Below are 21,448 nucleotides of genomic sequence, written 5' to 3'. Positions count from 1 at the left end.
TGTGCCAGCTGGCTTCTCTGCCAATCAGAAGGCTGACACTCCTGATCTTGAGAAACTGATGAGCTGCCAATATCACTTCTCCGCTCCGTATCTGCTCCTCTTTTCCTCTGTGCCCGATCCTTGTCTCTTCCAAGTTATCTGCTCGCTAGCATGCAGCTTCTCTGCAATTAACTCCCGAATCAAAGACACCACTTCAAAGTCACAGCTTCGGGGTCTGTGTCTGCCTGCGTTTGTACGAGATGGAAACAGGAGGAGGAAAAAGGCCCGGCGCAGTCTTCCCCTCCTTCTCCTTCACTCCCTGCCTTCACCTCCTTCTCAATTCTTGCCCGTGCTCGTCCCTCCGTATCGTCAGCAGTAGTCGTCCCAGTGTCCCTGCTCTGAGCAGAGCAAACAACTGTTTAATGCCCAAGATGAACTCACGCGCTACCCTGTGTTGGGAACTAAAGGAGCGTGTTTGGGTTATCAGCATTTAAGAAACTGAATTCTTGACATCAATAGAATTATTAATGTATGTAACAATTATTAATGATTATTAATAACAACGGGGCACCACCCTGCGAACAGGGACCAATAACCAAACGATAAAACTAAGTCTCATCATTAGTGGCCACTCGTAATGTCAATAGTCGGGTGCGACTACACATTCGAAGTGACAGTGAAGGGTTAAGTTCGTACACAAGGCGACTACATACAGTTTCATTACACATATATATACACAAGTAATCACAGACGACTGCTCCTTAAAGTGTAACAGAGTTTATTAAATCAAAATAGAAAATGATCAAATCAATTAATATTGCAACCAACAAACGTTATCAAACGTTATCACACTTATATGCCTAATACCTAAAGAATGAATAAAATGGATGAGGGTGTATGTCTGTGTGTGTCTGTGTGTGTGTGTGTGTGTGTGTATGTGTGTGTGTAAAGAAAGGAGAGTCTTAAAGCTACAGCTAAAGACTACAAAGATGGCGGCGTCGAGTGACGCGGACAAAAGTGGAGGGGAACGAGGGAACAGCTCAGCGACGTGTGACGTAGTTAGGACGTGGTGACGTCTCTCATGCGTGCGACCCAAAATGGCGGTTAGCCAACAGGGGACCCGGCGTCTACATGTGGTGGCTGTTCAGCACGTAGCTAGATTAGCTCAAAGCTATATGTGTGTGTGAGGCACTCGAGGGCACGGGGTTACCCAAGGGCTGCTGACTATGTGTGTGCAGGTTAGTGAGAGAGAGGGAGCGGAGAGAGAGAGAGAGAGGAGGGGGGTCATGGATCAAACTCTGTGTGCGGTCCGCGTTGTAGTGAGAATGGAGAGCGCTGGCCGTATCGTACACAAAGTGCCGCTGTCGGTAGAACTGCCGGCAGTTATGTACGATAGCCGAGATTCCACATTTCACTCACAGAGCTGATTTAATGAGGAGAGAATATCACACTGAGTGTGATAAAACAAGTGAAAATAAACAAATAAAACAGATCTTTATCACTGCGGTGAGATGAGAGCATTGTTTTCCTATCACCCCGAAACTCTGTCGGTGAGACGAAGGTCTGGCCACCATAGATTCAATCTTTCAGTGATAATACACAACCTCTCCATTCCCTCGCAGCGAAGGACCTAATGCATACAGTTACAGCAGGCAATACACAATATAGCGGGGGTCCGTGGTCCGCGTTGATTGCGCGATGGCGCGGTGTAACAAGACAGTGATTTAACACAACAGGATGCGGGAGTAATAACACATAACTGAATAAGCTATGCTGAGCTATGCTAAGCTAAGCCCAGATGCAATGAATCTTACTGTGAGAAGCTTCGTTCGATGGGGCTCGTTCCCGTGATGGGAATCGATCAGTCCTCGAGTGTTGACTCGGGAGCGCGGCTCTCGGAGCGTGCGCAGACGGTGAGTAGCTCGGTCCTCAGGAGTCGGTCGCACCCGGTAGCGTGGCTCGCTCTGGAGTGGACGCAGGCTCGGCGGACATCGGCGCGCCGTTGAGCGCCGCGGGGTCGGTCCTCTGTGGCGCAGCTCGCTCTGGAGCAAGCGCGGGTCCGATCTGTTCTCGCTGCAGCGGGGACAGTGAAACTTCGGCTGAGACGACGTGGTCCGTGCGTCTCCCGGTAATCATCGGTCAGGAGAGGATTAGACGTCTTCCTGCCGGAGTGGTTGATGAGGCCTGTGGGTGAACGTCGGCTGAGGTAACGTTGTTTCGTTCCTCCCGGTAATCGTCGGCGGAGAGAGGGGGTTCGTCCTTGTCTTCCTGCCAGAGGGTTTGATGAGGCCTGTGGTCCTCATGGGCCTTCCGTCGTCAGCGTGGTGCTGGGGGGGGGGGAGAGACGAGCCCGTTGCATCTTTTGTTCCAGGACGAAGTCCAGAGGGAAGAGAGCGTTTGCGTGCCTCCTTCTACCCCGGAGGGATTGGTGGGAAAAGCAATGAGGTGTGAGTTGCAGACAGTTTTGTTGGACAGTGGTTGAACCACAGGGGTCCTGGGGTCTCTTGGCCCTCGGTCAATGAGATTGCAGCGGTGCATTCAGGTGACCATGGTTTTTTTGGGGGGGGGAAATTCACACCCTAGTGTGAAATTCCTTCAGAGGAGGTTTGCGCTCATCAAACCACAATCAGGATGAAACCTTTGCTTGAAAAAGGGAAGGCCTGATTCTCTTAGTTCACAGCACATGTTGAAGTCATATGGTCAGACCCCAACACCTGCCTGAATCTCAATCATCCCAACACTTTACGCCGAAACTTCCTCCACAGCATCCTTGTCCCGGTTACTGAACTCAAGGGCGCTGCGGCGAGAACCCAATGGGACCACATGAGGCGTAGTTTGTTGGACCCGATCCATCTCTGAGGTCACTCTCTGGCTGGGTTTCTTAAATGCCAGATAAGCCGATTGGCCCCTTTATCGCAGTGACCAACAACAACGATCACTGTTGACATTCAATTGATAAAGAGCAAATCAGATAAAGCCGGATCTGGAAGTGTCACACGCCTTATCTCTGCTCTAGCTGGTTTCAGTTTTTTTTTTCAGACAAAGTAAAAGAAAAAAAGGCATTTTCCAATAGATACGAGACTATTGTCCTCTTTTGTTTGGTAGAACTCTTTCCCTGCAAACACTTCCACTACGCCTTGCTTATCTGAAAACACTCTGAAATGACTCATCTGAAGGTTTCCTGAAAAACAACATCAGATTGCTGGCTGGGTTGCTGGGATGAATAAACCCACATCGTCGACCAAACCAACCACAGATCTGCTCTGTTGTTTAAATAAAAACAAGGTCTGTAGCAATTCTGAGAAGCAAACGGGTGAGTGACTATTTTAGCAACCAGACACGATGACGCATGTGTTTGATAAGAGTTCTAAATGGATGTGGCAGTATTAAACTAAGTAAAGACAGCAACAGGGAGTCTTAGCTAACGAGCATGGAGCTTGTGTTATTTTGACTGCTTTACGGAGTTTTACTTTTGGCATGTCAATATTTAGAAATTGCATCTTACCGTTAACCTATTTATATTCATGATAATTACCGTTATCCTGTCACATTGATGGCATTGTGTGCATTTCATTTTTGCACCTTATTAATAACCTTGCTTGTTTATATGTTGTATATTTCCACTCTGAATCGCAACTGCTGCACAACAACTTCCCCTGGGATGAATAATGTTTGTCTCATCTCTACCATTAACAAAAAACTTTTATATTATATCATTTATAAACAGCTTCTCATTGACCACCGTACAAATTCTATTTCAAATGCGTGCTAGTATCAGCTACAGTGAAGTAAGTTGACCTGCAGGACTGAGGACCAGAGAGGGAGGGACCAAAGCTGCACAGGAAATGTGTGGAGAAGTCGCAGCTAATCAGTGGATGGAGATTGCTCAGTTGTCATGGAGACAGCTCAGTTGTCAGTGCTCAGTCAATGGACGGCTGGGAAAATAAGATGATGACGATGGCCAACAATATCAATGATTTTGTCATCCTGATTGTCTCTACTGTAATTGGAGGACGGGGTGGGGGGGGGGGGGGGTCCATCTCTCCCTCCCTCATGCACAACAACCTGATATCATGTGACCAAAGTTCCAAACAAAAAGATAACAGCTGAGCCATCTCCAACTTTTAATCATTGAGTAAAACAGACCAAGAAAAATCCAACCACAGATAACACACTTCCAGCTGTGTGTTTACTCGCTGCACTCTATCAAAAGAAAAAAGAAACAGAGATTTGTGCTTCTCACATCCCTGCACCCCAAATGTGTTTGCACTGGGTGGACATTTTTCTCGCAGGGAGTTTAAGCCTATTTATCTCTGAAAATACCCGCCGGATGAGGAAAATCACTGAAAATAAAGGAGAGGAAAGATTGCCATGCCAACGCTACAAAAATGTATTGCACATGATGGTGGCACAGATTGTCTGACCTCACAGGGCAGATCCTGGTATTAAAACCTGAATCCTACAGAGAGAACAAGTGCACCTCCACCATTTTAGTCTTATTAAAGCCCAATATATTAGCTTCTCAATTCCATCACCGCTTCCCAGGTGACAGAACTTTAATATATGAAAAGTTTAGAGTGTCTAAAAAGCCAGGCAGTTATGATCACAGACATATTTACTACATCACTGGCGCTCTCCACAATAAAGCTGACATATACCAATATTACCTTGGGTGAGTGGGTGCTGATTCTATCACATTACAAGCTGTAACTCTCTTCCATCAGATGGAGAAGCTTAAGTCCATCACTGATAACAATAACGAGGCTCAAACCAGTCTCCATCTCATTCTGAGCACTCACCAAGGAGTGAAATCGACCCCGCTCTCATCGCAATTCAGGACTGCTGATCAACTTCATCAAGGGGAGAAATAGTGGTCGCTTCTCTGAACCCTCTGTGCTTTAACTCTCTGTGAGTGTTATGCTTGAGGGGGGGGGGGGGCACGTCTGCTAAACCCTTTCATGCATCAATGAACTAATTATTAGCATACTTTATATGTTATATCATATCACGGAATCAGTCCATGTGATTGGATCAGAAATGTATGTTGTAATTACCTGAGGCTCTTATAGAGCAGTCATTCAAATAGATGGGGTTCGCAGCAGATTTTGATAGGTACTAGAATTTTCCTCCATAATTTCCTCTTTTATTTAAGATTCATATCGGCAGTATACCTTTGAGCCACGTGAGCGAGCCTAAAGGTTCATATTCTTCTGATAATTGAAGCCTACTTATGACATGTGTATACGTTTCTATAACACACGCATGAAACAAATGAGTTGTTGATCAAAGGTATACCTCTTCGAAATGGCACGTTCATTGGAACGTTCATTGATGCACAATTTTGCTCAGCTCACAATTCACAGAGAATGCCTGTTGTGAATTTGGTTGCGATGGTTTGTCAGTTTTAAAAGAGTTTTTAAAAGAGAAACATAGTTTGGGAAACACCGTCATAGAGGACTGGCTGTAAAATAGTATGCATGACCTCATGGTTACAGGACAGTATTGTCCATGCATCTCCGCTGCTAATGATTGACGTTTATTATGCATCACATTGCACAGAGATAGACGTCATTTGTACACAACTGACATGAATCGTCCCCTCAATCACAGAGAGGACTGAAATGATGAGTGACAGATTAGATGGCATAAACCAGTGCTGGCATCGAACCCCATTAATCAGCGTTTGCATACTTGATATTTTTGACGGATTGCACAGGTTGCAAAAGCAGCAGCTTCGTGGCCAAGTTGTTTTTTAACAAGACTTAGAGCCATGCGGCCATGCTAAGATGTGAGCCCTTACACCTGTGCTGTAAGACATTCAGACAACTCCCTCTGAAGAACACAATAACCTCGTCTTATCTCGGTAACACATCTGCTTTGTGTCGATACCAAGCTGGTCCTGAGCAAACATATCTTCAGAGACTTTACTTTTACTCTACAACCCCCATCAGACTCACTTGTCAAGGCATTTATAAAGTATCTATATTTGCTCCTGAGCTCTGAGTTGATCTCCTTTAGTTCAGACCGTGATGAGCTGTGTGCAGACATATTTCAGCTGCAGGCTTTGGACTGTTGCTGCTGTCGTCTTGGACGTGTATCGATGTGTATCAGTGAGGAAGCGGGGCCGACGGGCAGGATCTGTTGCTTTTGAAATCACTCTCTTACAAGCATCACTGCAACAGCGCCGGCATAAAGCTGGCAGAGTTAAAAATCTGGACATCTATAATCTTGATAGTATGTAACGGGCTGCCAGGTATCTTGCGTCTTTAAACCACATCAATTCCACCAGTCTGTGAACGGAAACGCAGCCCAAACACAAAGCATGTCATGGTTACCGTGCTGCCGAAGGTCTGGCAGGTTTGTTTTTCCAGGTCGAGAGAGTGAGATGCTGGTTACAGTTGTGCAAATTAAAAAAACATCTCGACATATCAACTGAGTCTCTGTATCTTTCCTTGGCTTGCTCCTAACTTGAAGCAAAACTGACCCCCCACACCCTAAAGGGAGTTGCTCTTCACAAGGACTAATGGTTAGCTTTCCATGCTACAGTCTGATCTGACGTACAAAGATAAAATGATCCTAATTCCCATATTTAGTACCTTGCTGCTGAAAAACAGTAGACATTAAAGGATTTCTCTTGTTGATAAAAGACACACATCTTGAGGTTCAGCTCACTAGCTTCCAGTTTTGAATACCAACAGCTGTTGAATCAGAGGAGTTTATCTTTGAATGCCTTCAGGTTTCAGCAAAAACATTTCATGTTTTTCAAGTCTTCATTTTGACCTCAACAGCACACCTGTAAGGTTTCGTGACTGCGCACGCACACACACACACACACACACACACACACACACACACACACACACACACACACACACACACACACACACACACACACACACACACACACACACACACACACACACACACACACACACACACACACACACACACACGAGGCTGTAGCGGCTGATAAGACGCAAATTAGGTTTGACTGACAAATGCAATATTTACCCGGTGTTATTTGCTGTAATGCATTTTGTTGTCTCTCAAACAACATTCATTTGCTCAAGATCAGGGCCTAAATGGGGTCAGAGCAGATCTAATGATTGAGAATTGCTTTGTGACCTATCCTTAATTAATTAGCTTATCGGTCTAGCTTGGCCTTTGGGCTTCAATTACAGGATGGAAGAAGAATGGCGGATGTGACCGCTGGGATGATACGAATCTACGGTCACCAGCCGAGGGAGCGGTGTCAGGAGAACGCCGAAATGTATAAAGATGAACACAGGTCTCCTTGCTTGTTCAAGCAGCACAATCAGCGGCAGATCAATCGAAAAGAGATTAATATGTATGCTGAGGATGCGTCGACACATTGTGAGGTTAGTCGGCTTGAACAGGAGCTCTCTGGCTCACGTGGAGAAGCAGCAGGAGTGTGAATTATGACCTCTCAACATGCTGCCTGGCCCTAAGGTCTCTCTCTCTCTCACACACAGACACACACACACACACACACACACACACACACACACACACACACACACACAGGAAAAGAGCAGCATCCAGTCCCCTTACATGTACTTAGTTGTCTTGACTCAAATGATAAAAATTGTATTTACAACATTTCCTGCCTTCACGAGAGCCCTTCGCGTTCTTAGAAGCTTCTTAGGTATTTCTGGAGCTGCTGTTGCATCGGCCATTAGCTTTGGCCATGTGCTTTGTGCTTTATATTAAAGCGCCTGAAAAACGTAAATACAAAACATGGCCAAAAGTATATGGATAACAAAACAAGTATGCAGACACTATTGTCTAAAATGTGCCTTGATTGGAAAGAAGGAGCCCAAAAACGGCCACAGATCAAAAATAGTCCTCGTCTTAAACTATAAAAAAGAAAGATCCTTATATACAGTACACTATATATGCTCATGCACAATATATAAATGAATAAAAGTTGAATTGACAATCAGGACTGTGTGGTTGTGCTTTGATCAGATTTGATTGACAGCCGTGTCTTCCTGGCCAGGAAGCTTCCTGGCTTCCTGGTGCATGCAAAGAGACAGCAGTTTTACCAAGCTCTGAGGGCACCCTGGGGACAACTAACAGAATCCAATTTGTAGATCTAGTGCTATAGTTGCTGGTACGAAAGGTTAAAAGGCTTGAGATATAAGCAGGTAGTCTGCCTAACAATGTTTTGGTAATAAATAGCAACACGTACATTTGTCTCCTCTGGTACAGAGAAGACCATTCATATAAAACGCCTCAAATGACCTCAAATGGAAAGCATTTCTTTCTTTATATTTAAAAAAGCCCAGTTTTGGCCTGTGCCTTTTCAATAGATTAACAACATATGACCATTAAACATTTCTATACATGTACCTGCTAATGTCAAGATAGTGGGATTAGCTCCCTTAGAGGGAGAAAGAGTGAATGTCATATATTTGGTATTTTTCTTAGTTCAGCTCTATGGCCTGATTCAAAGAGGGTGCCAATGTATAGATCACTGTGTCATCCGCCTACATATGTATTCAACTGGATTTATAAAGTCATTTATACAAACAGAAAATATGGTAGAAGCTTAAATAGATCCCAGCGGGAAACCTTTGTTTACTGTAAGTGAGGCTGCACAGCGTTGTTTACTGTCAAAGGATTTGATGATATCATGAGTACCTTGCAGAGCTGCTGCTTTAGTGCCTGATCTAATCTCTTTAATTTGCCACAAGAGATTTAAATTTCACAAGAGATTTAAATACTAAACAAATACCATAGCAGATATTCCAGTCTGAAAAAGGGACAGAAATCATTCCACTCAGAAGGGTCTCCTCCCCTTAATACAGGGAGAACCACAGCTGATTTCCAGGTACTGGGTATGGCGTTGGAGAATAAACTTAAAAACAGAAGCTGTAGGCTTTGTAATATCATCTGCAGCCATTTTCTTCTGAAAGTAAAACTCAATCTAATCTGGGCCAGAACATTTTTTACAATCTAGTCTCAATAGAGCTTGGTGAACTTGTGAGGTTGCGGTGGGGTCGAAAAGAAAACGGTTAAAGAGGGCAACATGGGAGAGGCTCAGAGTTTCCTTTTGCAACATGTACACCTGTCTTACTGGAACCACAGATCGAACCAACTGAAATAAAATGACCATTAAAAGTGTCTGCAATATTAGTTCTACCCTCGATTACACAAGAATTCAGGGTCTTCCAGATAGTTTCATTTAAAAAAAATATATATATATATATATATATTTACATTTTGAATATTTCTTTCTTTCTTTATGTAGATAATGTAATGTGACTAATGCATCTGTAAAGAGTCCCATGGAAAGGGTTCTTAGTTTTCTTTGCTTTGGCTCAGACAGCATCTCTTTGTCTAATGAAAGAGGAAATATATTGATTAAACCAAGGGTTGTCTTTACCACTTATCCTCAATCTTTTAAATACTGTGAGATGGGATTTAAAACAGCCCCCAGCTAGATCAACATCAGCCATTGAGGACACACCCCACCAGTCCTGTGTCGTTGCCGTACATAAGCAGCAGTGTGTGCTGCCTGATGTCCGTATCAATTCGGATCGGCTCTACCTGATTGGAAGGCTACACTAGTATTACTCATACCTCAGTTCAGTTGAGGACAGGGCCTGTGCGAGAGAACTATCTCTTCCAACACAGTCTAGTGTACAGACAAATATAACATGGTTCATTCACAGTGTGTTCATGTTGGACCCCATTGGGCAGAGTAAGAAGCTGATTAAGGAACTAGAGGCTATAAATGCGTAGGCAAAGGGGAAGACAAGCAATTGTATTGTCAATGACAATACAATGACCGAGCAATAACACATTTACTCATACGTAAATAATAAAATGCATACATGGAGAGAGGAGGGCCGCACGCCGCTGTGTTACTCACAAACCTTCTACCGCACAACGATGTCTCTGCCCTGCTGTTTGTTCACAGATTTTGTTGTTTGGTGGCAGTAAGAGCCCCGAGATTCCATCAAGCAAACTGTGCATGAAGTCATTTTTTCCTATAATTACCTTTAGGTTATTTGAAGTTGCAGTATGTGGATGGTGTTTTCACTTGTTTATTTTATTAACGTTATGAGATATAGTCAGCATTTTACACTGCAAACAGTAACGTTGTAAATTATAAAAAGTTATAAATGATTAACTTTAAATACTTCTTTCCTGTCTAACTGACATACTAACTGATAATATACAACCGCTGGCATGCATTGCTGTCTGCCGCATGTGTTTTCTGACACTCCCACTTCGGTCAAGTACATTTTAAAATCCTACACAGAGGCTTCAAGCTTTTGCATTGAACATGTTTAGCTTACGATCTTTTCTTCCCTGTAGCAGACACAGTTGACATTTCCAATATCTAACCATAACCGATCAGAGCAACTGAGCTGATACTGAGCAACAACATCATTTAAAGTCGTGTCTCTCCACCTGGTGAATGTAAATCTAATAAAAACCCTCTAAAATTGAGAAAGAGATGCAAACTAGAATTATGGTTGTAAGCCTCTGCCAAACAGTCATGTCGCAGTCCAAAATGTCATCACCTCGTCTTTTTATCCTGTTAGACATTTGTGTAAAATTGTGTAAAAGGTCTCAGTGATTTTTCAACCAGCAAAATCGAATCGGCCTAATTTGAAGAAATTCCCCCAAGAATGGGGATGGAGGGAGAGACAACCAGAATACATAATTCCTCTGGTAACGGCCATCGCCGGCATGAAGTCATAAAAGGGGTGATAGGTGGGAGCGACCCTCTCAAAACTATGCTGCGTCTAATATTGGACTGCTGATCACATATGGCAGACAAAAGTGTCCTGCTTCGAGGCATTAGAACCTTTCGGGCCAGAGTATAAATACCGGTATCTCTTTAAAAAGGAAAATGCTGAATTTCTGAAGTCCAGAGGCACAGCATGTATTGTTCACATGTATTGTCTCGGCATTACTTGACTGAACAGCTCTGTCTTTTATTATCGGTACTGCCCGGCTCTGCTATGAATAAGAGAAATAAGGGCTGGGTAGTGGAGTGAGGTAACCATTAGTAGTGTCATGGTGTTTTTTTGACAGCTACAAAGGAAAGGACTGGAGAAAATCTAACAAAAATGGGCTTTGAAACTGAAGATAATGATTTCTTTTGACTCTCAGAATTAGCTCTTTCTCGGCTCTCCCCTCATTGAGGGATTTCTAAATGAACTGTCAGTGTAATGTCTCACACCTGATCAGACTTTTATGTTTGGTCTCGCTTCTAAACCTGAGTGGATTGGAAAGTGTAGAGCCGCCCCCGCGTAGTAGATTAGTCGACTAATGGTCGTTTTGGTCTTAGTCTACTAAGTTTTCTTAAGTCAATTACCGGTAGTCGTTTTTCATGCTTTTTATTCACGTAAAATGAGTTATTTCCAATAAACTACTGAGCACATCTCTGGTAAACACCATATTTAAAGTGGTGCTGTTGTGCGATTCTTTGATCTGTTGATAAAATCAACCAACCAATTAGTCAACAAAAAATGTCTTTATTCATGGACAGCCTTAGCACAGTGTCTTATAAAGGTTTACTGATCCCCGACATCAACTCAGCTGGGAAATACGGACGGGCTAAAACCGCATGTGCGTGCATGTGTTGTTGTTTCACATAAAGTTACTGGAAGGATCCGAAATGTCGTGATATGTTTGGGAATGTTGAGGAAGGATCTGAACAGATGTTTGCATCAAATTCCTAGCTTGTCATTGTGTTTGGCACAGACTCTCGACGGGGCAGACGAGAAACGTGTGAAACAAGGACACCAGTCATAAAACAGCAACATCGAAGGCTCGGATTGAGCATCCTTTATCACTGTGGAATTAAGCAGAAATGCAAACACAGTACAGATCCCACGCATGACGCTCTCCGAAAGGTACGTTTTTAAAAAGGTTGCTGAGTTTTGCACCAGGACAAGGAGAACATATAGAAACCCTGTATTTCTGGCCCCTCTTTGCTGTGCAGTCGTTAGTGTCCACAGTTCCCACCTCACAGGTCTGGCAGTTTTTCATCAGAACAAGTTATTTCTCTGCACACATAAGAGACTGGATGAGAAAGGCAAGTTTCCTGTAAATCCTAGGAGAGGATGAAAGAAACCAGGCCATAAATTCCCAAGGCTGACGAATGGAGGCTGCTGAGGAAAATAAACCCTTTTTCACACTCAACCACCACACACAGTCTGTAATGCACCTGGTATTATAGATCAGCTTGTTTTTATGCTGTTGCAGCTGCAATGCTTTGACTGACGTGTTTATGTGAGACCGGTGACCGCCTGGGTTATTGGTTCAAATGCTTTTAAAAGACCTATACTTTTCCTCTTGCAGTTGCCCAAATAATGACAGCCCTTTCTCATTCACAAAGATGGACCAAGCATGACGTCGTTATCCACAACATTGTCAGTTCCAGTGGTGGCATGAATATACTGTGTACAAAGTCAATGAAGAGATGAGAGGGAAAAGAAGAGAAACTTCAGGAAAATAATGGAAAGAAGTGGACCTGTAGCGAGTCTTAGATTTCCCTTTGTGTCCTGTCCCCTACCAACAGTCTGTGTTGGATTCTTTTCACTATCAAGACGATATTTTCCTAACCCTTGACCAAGCAGTAAACTTAACCAGACCTCAACCACAGAGTGAGAAGGCACAAACCTTTTTGCGGCATAAGAAGACTTGTTGGTTTGGCAGCCAGCATATAGTGGAAATACTTTATCATCTAATAAATGTCCTGCAGATTGTTTTGACCCTTTTATCTCAGAGCCGCTGTCAGCAGTGCCCCGCCCATACATAATCCATCTTAGATATTCATCTGAAAAGGGCATCTTTGCCAAAAAAGGGCACAGCGATGTGTATCGTATGGCTATGAAATATACTTTTAAAACCTCTTTGCACCAAAGTCTGGAGAAAATATGTTCCTCTTCCATCCAAAATACCTCCCACATCCAGCATGTCCCTCTCTCCCTCTGTGCTGCTAGAGTACATTGCCTCCCCAGTCTGTCAGGAGAAGAACCTCTATCAGAGCTTCCATAATGAAAAGTGAGCTCTCCCTGTCACCTTCCTCCCCTCTCTCCCTCACCCTCCTTTCTTTCTCTGTCGTTAGCTGCTGTCTCCTCCAACTTTCTCCTCTTATTATTTCCCCTTTCCTGAACACGCTTTCTTGCTTTGCAAAGTCACAGTTAAAGTCAACAGTAAAGTTAGACGGTAGGGCGAGTGAGTTACAAGGGTAGTTTGGATTTTTTGAAGTGCCGTTGTATGTGGCATTTATCCATCGCCAGTTCATTACATATGATTGATGGTGCTCGGCACGCCCCCAGTTCGGGGAAACAGACAGCACCAGCACAGGACTGCTTTCTGACAGGGGTAGAAGCAAAATATATTGTAGACACCTAAAAAAATCAATATCAGCTTAAGTGTACACTCGATTTAGAATATTTTCACTGCCTCACTTTGCTGTCAGACAGCACTTTCCAATGGGAACTGAATCCGTTATCTATGCTCTCTTCAAAACTTGGACTCCTTTGACAAAAACATAAATTTGACCAAGCAGAGCTCGGGAGCTGCCTTGATCTGTTGGTTTGTTTGTGCTGATGTGTAGTCATACAATAACCCGAACTAACGAACCAATTGAGGCAGCGGATCACCTACTTTTGTGTTCTGCAAGGTGAAAATGTATCGTCGAGTATAGTTATATGCTATTGTTATATAAGTCTTCTGGCTGCTGGCTGTAGCCTCAAGGGCAGTCTGACAGCAAGGTACAGCAAAGAAAATATTCTTCAAAAATACGAACTGTCCCTTTAAGGACAGCTTGGTGGTATAGGCAAATAACACAAAGCCTGTTTTTCCAATAGACTACAATATATTGAGAGGTGTTTCTAATGTTCCGCCGCCGTCATCATGTAAATAGAGAGGACAAACAATTAGAAACACCTCTATCCCAAATAAAAAGTGATCAGTTAACAGACGGTCGGACAGACAGATTATCATTGTCCCGAGAGAAACACGCAATAACACAAGTAGTCCTGTGTTTGTTGTGCACACAGACACAGACAGAGTGGAAATGAGTCGGACTGTGTGTGCATCTCACCTTTCCTGCTGCAGAGGCTCCTTTGTCCATCGAGAAGCTGCAGAGAAGCAGAAGAAGAATTAATCACAGAGGGATAGTTGAGTCCTCACACACACACACACAGATTATCTTGTCCACATATGCACACACAATATGGTCAAAACATGAAGGATAAAAATACCCCCGCCCCCCCAAGAAAACGTCATCTAAATTAAAAAGTGGATGAGTTATTAGCCCGCTCGTGCACCATACCATCACTCTGATTCGTGCAATATCAAATGACGCTCTGAGGGACAATTTACAGGACATGGACGCTTTGCTGATCTGCTACTTTATGACCTCCACCTGACATTGAATGTTTTCTCAGTGCTGAGTAAGAAGTCATTTTGTGGGATTGAAGATACTTTCAGTCTGCACATACATGCACTCTATAGTAACAGGCAAACTGATGAGCAAATACAGAGATCACACACACACACACATGTACACACACACACACACACACAATATATATCTGTATGTATCTCTCTCTCTCTCCAACACACACATTTTGGAGCTCTGGTAAAGCGGATTTTTGAACATCATGACTGACAGCTTTTCAGCTTTTTGAATACATTTCTCATTGACCGTAGGTTGATGCAGTAACTACCACAGATTTATTTAAATCTTCGTCATGGCTGTCATGTTTTCTTAAGAGATGTTGCAAAAAACGTCCATGTCCTCCATGAATTGAATGAATATAAAGCACAGACATCAAAATGTATGTCACAAACGCACACCGACGCGCTCTCTCTGCAAACATAAAAGTGTTTTGAAATGTGTGTGTCATTTTTTTCAGCCCCATATTCCTGCGCGAGTGAAATGACTCGAGTAGCTGTCTTTACATCCTCAAGTGAACACGAAGTAAGAGGCTTTAAATCCACGAGTGGACGCGACAACTCAAAGCACTGCCTTCAGGGACAGAAGTAACAAAATAAAAAGATAATTAATGCAGAGTCAACAAAATACTGCAGTTCCACCTGCAATGGAACTCAGCGTGGACAGACGTTTTGGGATTCAAATTCAATTAACCCGGGTGACTTTTGAGACCAACTTAGCCATTTCGTCCATTCTCTCATACCGATTCTTCAATTGTCTCCTCCTTGGCTGTTCTCTTTGTACTTTGTAATCTTGTACTGCCAGATCATTGGTAGTCTTTAAGGATTAGGACAGATACTAAATGGAAAAACTGTGCGCAGCACTAACTTAAAGTCCTATCTAGAATGTAAAATAATTCAAAAGAACAACAGTGTTTCATGTAAGTTTGTGTATGCAGCATAGTAAAGACACTAATTAGTTAGTAAAACATTCATTTAGGGCAGCACAGCACCCAGCGTTTGATCTTGTGTAACTACCTCCTGGTGTATATTCCAATTTGTTCCCTTTTGGATTGTTAAACATGTGAAATTAAAATTCAACAAGAAAAAACTTGCTGTTGTTGCAGCTGTGGCTTAATGTTCTTGCGGAGAGATGGTTTAAAAACATGATTAAACGTACAGGGAACAACCATCTCTCTGTGTTGCCTCTGCAAGTAACACTTTAATAACTCTGACAGAACATCACCTTGTGGGGTAAATGTTAAATACCCGGCATAGCCCCCGCTTATTTGGGTGAAACGGAGGAATTACACGTTCAGAGTTGCCGGGCTGTCAGGTTGTGTGTTACTGAACTGATGAGAAAATGAGTCTGGCATTTACAGCAGACTTTAATTTGGTTGTTGGGGATCACATTTATTCCAGGTCATGAGCAGCAGATGGGTTTCTCAGGCGTGGCATTTTGAAACGAGCTCTGGCATTTTTCCAACAGAGCTGCATATTGCATTTTTATGTCTGCGAAAAAGGAGCGAATGAGAGTTCTGAGTTCTGACGGACGCCTGATCACATTCGGCTTCTACTTAACTAGAATCAGAGGATTCTTTTTTCTCTGTGTTATCTTCATTATCTCGGTGAAGTCTTTTTTTACTGCTGCACCGATCAAGTCTAATTCTTTCTTGTGCCAATTTTCATTTCTGAAACTCACAGTTTAGAATAAAGTACAACATCTTTGGTAATTTCCTCAGTGTTCAGTGAGTTAAACAAGTTAAATCAGATTAACCCACAGACAATGTAAAATGAATTGTGACAGTAAGGTTCTTCACTTCTTGGTAACTCTCATAGCATTTGAATGTCTCTGTGTGAATTGCAACAAGTCAGGTATTGTATGTGTCAAACTTACTCATCTGATGAAAGTGATGTAACATAATAATGTTGCATGTAATATCAATACAGTTTTGATTATGTGTCCCTTTGCATTTTCAATCAAACCACTCGATTAAATATTATTATAAATTGTGATAAATTATTTTAATAAGAGTCAGGCAGATTAGCCAGGCTAGCTACTTCCCCATGCTTTAAGCCTTTACGCTAAGCTAAGCTCAGCGTCTCCTGTCCATCCTGGGAGAGGGATCCCTCCTCTATTGCTCTCCCACAGGTTTCTTCCTCTTTCCTCCCCGTTAAAGGGGTTTTTTGGGGAGTTTTTCCTGTTCTGATGTGAGGGTTCCGGGACAAGAGGATGTCACATGTGTACATATTGTAAAGCCCTCTGAGGCAAATTTGTAATTTGTGATTTTGGGCGATACAAAAATGAATTGAATTGGTTGTATTTTCATATTTAGAGTACAGATATGAGAGCGGTATCAATCTATTTAAACTATTCTTAGAATAAACATTATTTTCTTCAAATAAGTCTAACTATTTCTTTCATTTTATCTTAATTTGGGTCTCACAATATTTTTACATTTTTCTTGAAATCACTTTAAAGCACTTTGAAAAATTTAATTTTGATTATAATCGCCACTCTTTGTTGAGTTTGCTTGTTGATAATAATGAATAGCCAAAAGACATTTGTAACGATTTTAATTCATGCAAATGAAAATATACTTTGCTGCTGATACTTTAATAATCAATAAACGGTAAAAACAGTAGCATTGGCCAGGCAGAGTAACAATACTTTGCGTGGGCTTGGACCAGATCTCTTTTAGGACCAATCAAAACTCACCCTGCCATGCTGCTGTTGGCGGAGCTCTCTCCGATCTGCGAGCTGGCGATCCACTTGGTCTCGCCCACCACCGTCCTGGCGTGCGGCAGGCGGCCCACGTCTTTCACCGTCATCATCAGGTGCTGCGACGACTTCAGGACCCTGACGGCTTCGTCGTGCGGGATGCTCAGAAAGCTGCGGCCGTTCACCTCCAAGATCTGGTCGCCGACCTGCGGGGAGCGGAGCGAACACAGACGCATGGCGGGGGGGACTGAGCAAGGCGGTAAGGGTGGACCGGCAGACACTGTCGCATGCACAGGTTCATAGGTCAAAGGTCAGAGACAAGAGGTGGTGGAGGTGTATAAAAAAAATGATGTCCATACTAAACACCACCTTGGACCGTACCTTCTATAATGAGATGGCGTATTGGCACGTTTGTTTTGCATTTTACTGTCTGTTTCTTTGTTCTATTTCTACTCAACTCTGGTCAGCCAACCAAACCTCACAACCACTTCAATGTTCTCTCAGAGCAGCAGCCAACGCGAACTTGACATTAAAGACATTCAGAATCTCATAGGTTTTAGTTTCTTGGGTGCTTTCCAACAACCCGAAGTGACCCAACACCACATCGGTCATTGCTGAAGCACTGCAGCAGATCTGAGGCAGCGGAGGACATTCTCCACATAAACCTCTATCTGCTTCTACAATGGCACAGTTTATAACCACGTGTAGGGCTGTTTGACTGAACATGCAAAGGGACACACAATCAAAACTGCTACCACAGCAAACACTTTGTATCCGGGCTGTCAGACTGCGCCGAAGCCTCAGGGATGCGGGACAGATTTGAAGACAGATTACAAGCCGTTTGTTACAGCTGTTTGCGTGACAAAAAGGCACGGAAAGGAGTCAATACGCTGCTTCTTACGGACTTCATACAGTGTTTGACAACACTAGAGCTCAGTTTATCTCAGGTTCACTTGGATTTGACACAGCTTGAGAGCACACATGGCTTTGAAACGTTTACAATTGTTGTCACTGCTCACAGTAATAGACGGCTGTCTGGAAACTACGTTCAGTGAAGGCTTGAGCTGTTTCAGCTCAATAAAATGTGAGCGAGTCTTTGCTTTGCTATGGCACTCCACACTGAGCGCAGCTGCATCCCGTTTGCACTGATCATCCTGCAGACCATCTCTAGAACCTGATAGGCCTTTCTCACCGCAGACATTTTGACAAGGCCGGGTGTTACTAATAACATGAACAAAAGGCACTGCTGCTTTAAGTAAAAGTAACAATAATCAATGTAGGAACAGTGTTACAAGCGTGGTCTTCAATTCAAAAGTGTACTTAAACTACATGCAGTATTGTCATCAACATATACTTAAAGGTACTTATGCAGAATGGCTCGTTTTATTGTTGGATTGGAACCATTTTCGAATTAGTACGTAAGCATCACTAATGTTGAAGCTGGCAATGGTGGAGCTAATTTGTACAACTTCATATACTGCCAGGTAGCTTAACCTGTAATAATACATCATAATGTATGAGCTATTTCTTGTTGAATATTGGTTATATTTTGTATCAACAATCTAAAGTTGAAGTGTATAAAATAAACATGATATGTGTGTATTTGTCACGTGTAATTTATTTTGTAAGTTGTATAAAACTGTTCTGGAGTAAATGTATCTTGCTAACAATACCACAATGCAATATGTTAGTCACAATAAATGGTAAATGGCCTTTCTAGCCTTCCGACTACTAAAAGCGTTTCCCTATTCACACACACATTCATTCACCGACGGCAGAGGCTGCTATACAAGGTGCATCCTACAAACCAGGACAATCGACATGCTCATTTACACACACTCGCACACCTGACACATTGGGGTTCGGTATCTTACCCAGGGACATTTTGACATGCAGACTGGAGGAGTTCCAATAAGTGTCTGAAATCTCTAATTTCCTGCTCACCAAAGAGTGAGGCCCTAAATACTGAGAAGTCATTGACGAAAACCTGCACATGACCTCCCACTGGGGTGCAAGTCCTCCTCTCAGCAAGACAGCTAACAGAAGCATGCAGTCAGGACAATGATGGAGAGTGTATAAGTCTAATGTTGTTAAATGGGCCCAGTCAAAGCCCTGACTGGAACGCCACAGTGGAGAGACACAAGGATGACGGCTCACAGATGTGCACCATCCAATATGACTGAGCTTGAGAGGACCCGTCAGGAAAGGTGGGAGGAACTTTACCGAATTCAGACGTGTAAAACGTGCAGAGACTCGCCCTGGAAGACTCTTTAATACTTTCAATTCCCTGACACATCAGAACACGCATCACTGCTGCTTCACCACCAGGATGACAGAAGACATGTTGACATGTCACATCAGGAAAAGCACAAAAAAACAATGATTCGGTTTCAGGACATCGCTAAAGCCTGCTTGAATAGCTTGAACAGAACAGGGCCGTCTTTAAGGTTGTTAGTAACACCTGTGCTCTTCCTGCTATAAGAAGGTCTGCTGTGAAAAGGGCCTATTAGTTGCTATGGTGATAGGGATTGGGGTGATATGCAACAAGGCCTGTGGTCTGGAATCAAAGCAGGGATGCTGCAGCTACACACAACCGACACACCCAGGCTTTTTATTCTGGATCTTACGGGCTCTCTGGTCGAGTGGAGACATGACTTTGGAGAAAAATAAATCGAAACGTGAATAAAATCATACGGATGAAAACCTGGTAATATATGGCGGCACATGGCGTCGTTTACTGTTTTACATCTTTCCAAAGTGAAATCCACATTATACCTTTGCCTGCACTACTGTATCAGTCATGCAGTTTGTTGAAGCACTGCTGTGTGTCAGCACCAGTTAATCAAGTCAGATTACTTGCACCTGTTGTATTTGGGAAAATGATTGAAACTTTGATTTGGACTCTAATAACGCGCCGATTAAGTTTCATGACCCTGCGAGGCTCGTTGAAAACCAAACTGTTAATTACAGAGGAACGAGTTAGAGAATGCCAATATGCCGTCATTGTCCTCCGAAGAACGTCTTCATTATTGTCATGGTCCGGGACAGATCGATCAATGTTTCGGAAAATTAACACCTTCACAAACACAAAACACTAACAACGGCATCACTGACATCTTTCCTCTCCCCTCACTCAATCTCCCTTCTCGTTATTCTGCTCGTCCTCATTATGCTTCTATTTGAGAGTAGATGGGCCCTGTCCTGAGTCACAAGCAAATCATTTCTTGTGATTAATCTCTCTGTCACATCAGAGGCGCCGCCACAGTGCTGCATTCTGGGCAATTAAACAACAAACAGTGGTAATGATGATTAAAGCTCTGATCGATGCTGTGTGCGCAGCATGGACTGTACATGAGAGGTAGATGCAGTCGCCGTGACGTCACCCATTGTTTCGTGTCCGACGGTTTTAAAGCCTTGAGTTCGGCATCTTGGATTTTTTTAGGTGACCAAAATGATAATTGATAAACTGTCAACAACTGAAAACCATAATTGACTTAATGAAGATCATGCTGTATCAGAGACGCTCACTAGTCATTTTCTGGGAGTCCAAGTCAAATTTCAAGTCTTTTGTGGTTGAAATGACAAAATTGTTGCAGGCTACAAACAATCTTGATAACATTATTAGGCGTGCAATAGTAACGGTAACCTTTACTTTGGTGAGCAGTGAAATGCAAAAAAACCTTTAACTCCAATCTTCTAATTATAAATCCTCTATGTCCACAGGGATTCCAGCTGCAGCTGTAAACATACACCTGCATGTGACTGAGAGTTCCCTCAGGCCCACGCAGGAGGAGGGAGAAGTGTATTGAGAAAGGTTTATGTGGTTCCATAGTGACTCTATGGTCTAATCCATGAAAGTAAGTAGAAGTAAACAAGCTGCCATTACCCTGGTGGCATCCTGCTTGTCATATGTAAAGGACTTCAGAAGCTACAGCCTCACTCATCCACTGGAACATGTTCCTTCATCACAAACAAACACACACCGTTGTTTATGTTGACTCTCCACACCATAAGTACTCACTCACCAAATGTGTAATACTCCACACAGTTGAAAATAATCCCCAACAAATGCACTATTTACTGTTGTTTGAGTGTGTTTTTTATGAAATTAAACATTGTGTCCCATTTGTAAATATTTCCTTCAGTAGGAACAGATGGGTGTAGTTAAATTGTAAAGTAAAGAGAGATGGACTATTTTAGGTTTGGTTTCATAAAATGTGTGGAAAATAAGAACATATAGATATCACAGTGATGTTTGAGCACCTAATTCTAATCAGTTCATCCTTGAGTCCAAGTGGTCCTTTGTGTCAAATG

General features: G+C 42.9%; 1 protein-coding gene across 1 annotated transcript in view; it reads right to left on the bottom strand.

The window, feature by feature from the left end:
* Positions 1-21,448, bottom strand: part of whrna (whirlin a) — a gene marked incomplete at its 5' end in the record, with an annotated part of 116,672 nt that overhangs the window by 16,707 nt on the left and 78,517 nt on the right. Inside the window, 3 exon segments of the mRNA XM_079289508.1 lie at positions 14,078-14,114; positions 17,132-17,400; positions 17,403-17,414. Of these exon segments, the coding sequence (XP_079145634.1) occupies positions 14,078-14,114; positions 17,132-17,400; positions 17,403-17,414 (318 nt within the window).

This window comes from Melanostigma gelatinosum (genome assembly GCF_949748355.1).
Source record: "Melanostigma gelatinosum genome assembly, chromosome: 18".
Classification (NCBI taxonomy): domain Eukaryota; kingdom Metazoa; phylum Chordata; class Actinopteri; order Perciformes; family Zoarcidae; genus Melanostigma; species Melanostigma gelatinosum.
Note: the sequence above shows the minus strand (reverse complement) of the source record. Positions and strands in the feature narration are given on the sequence as shown.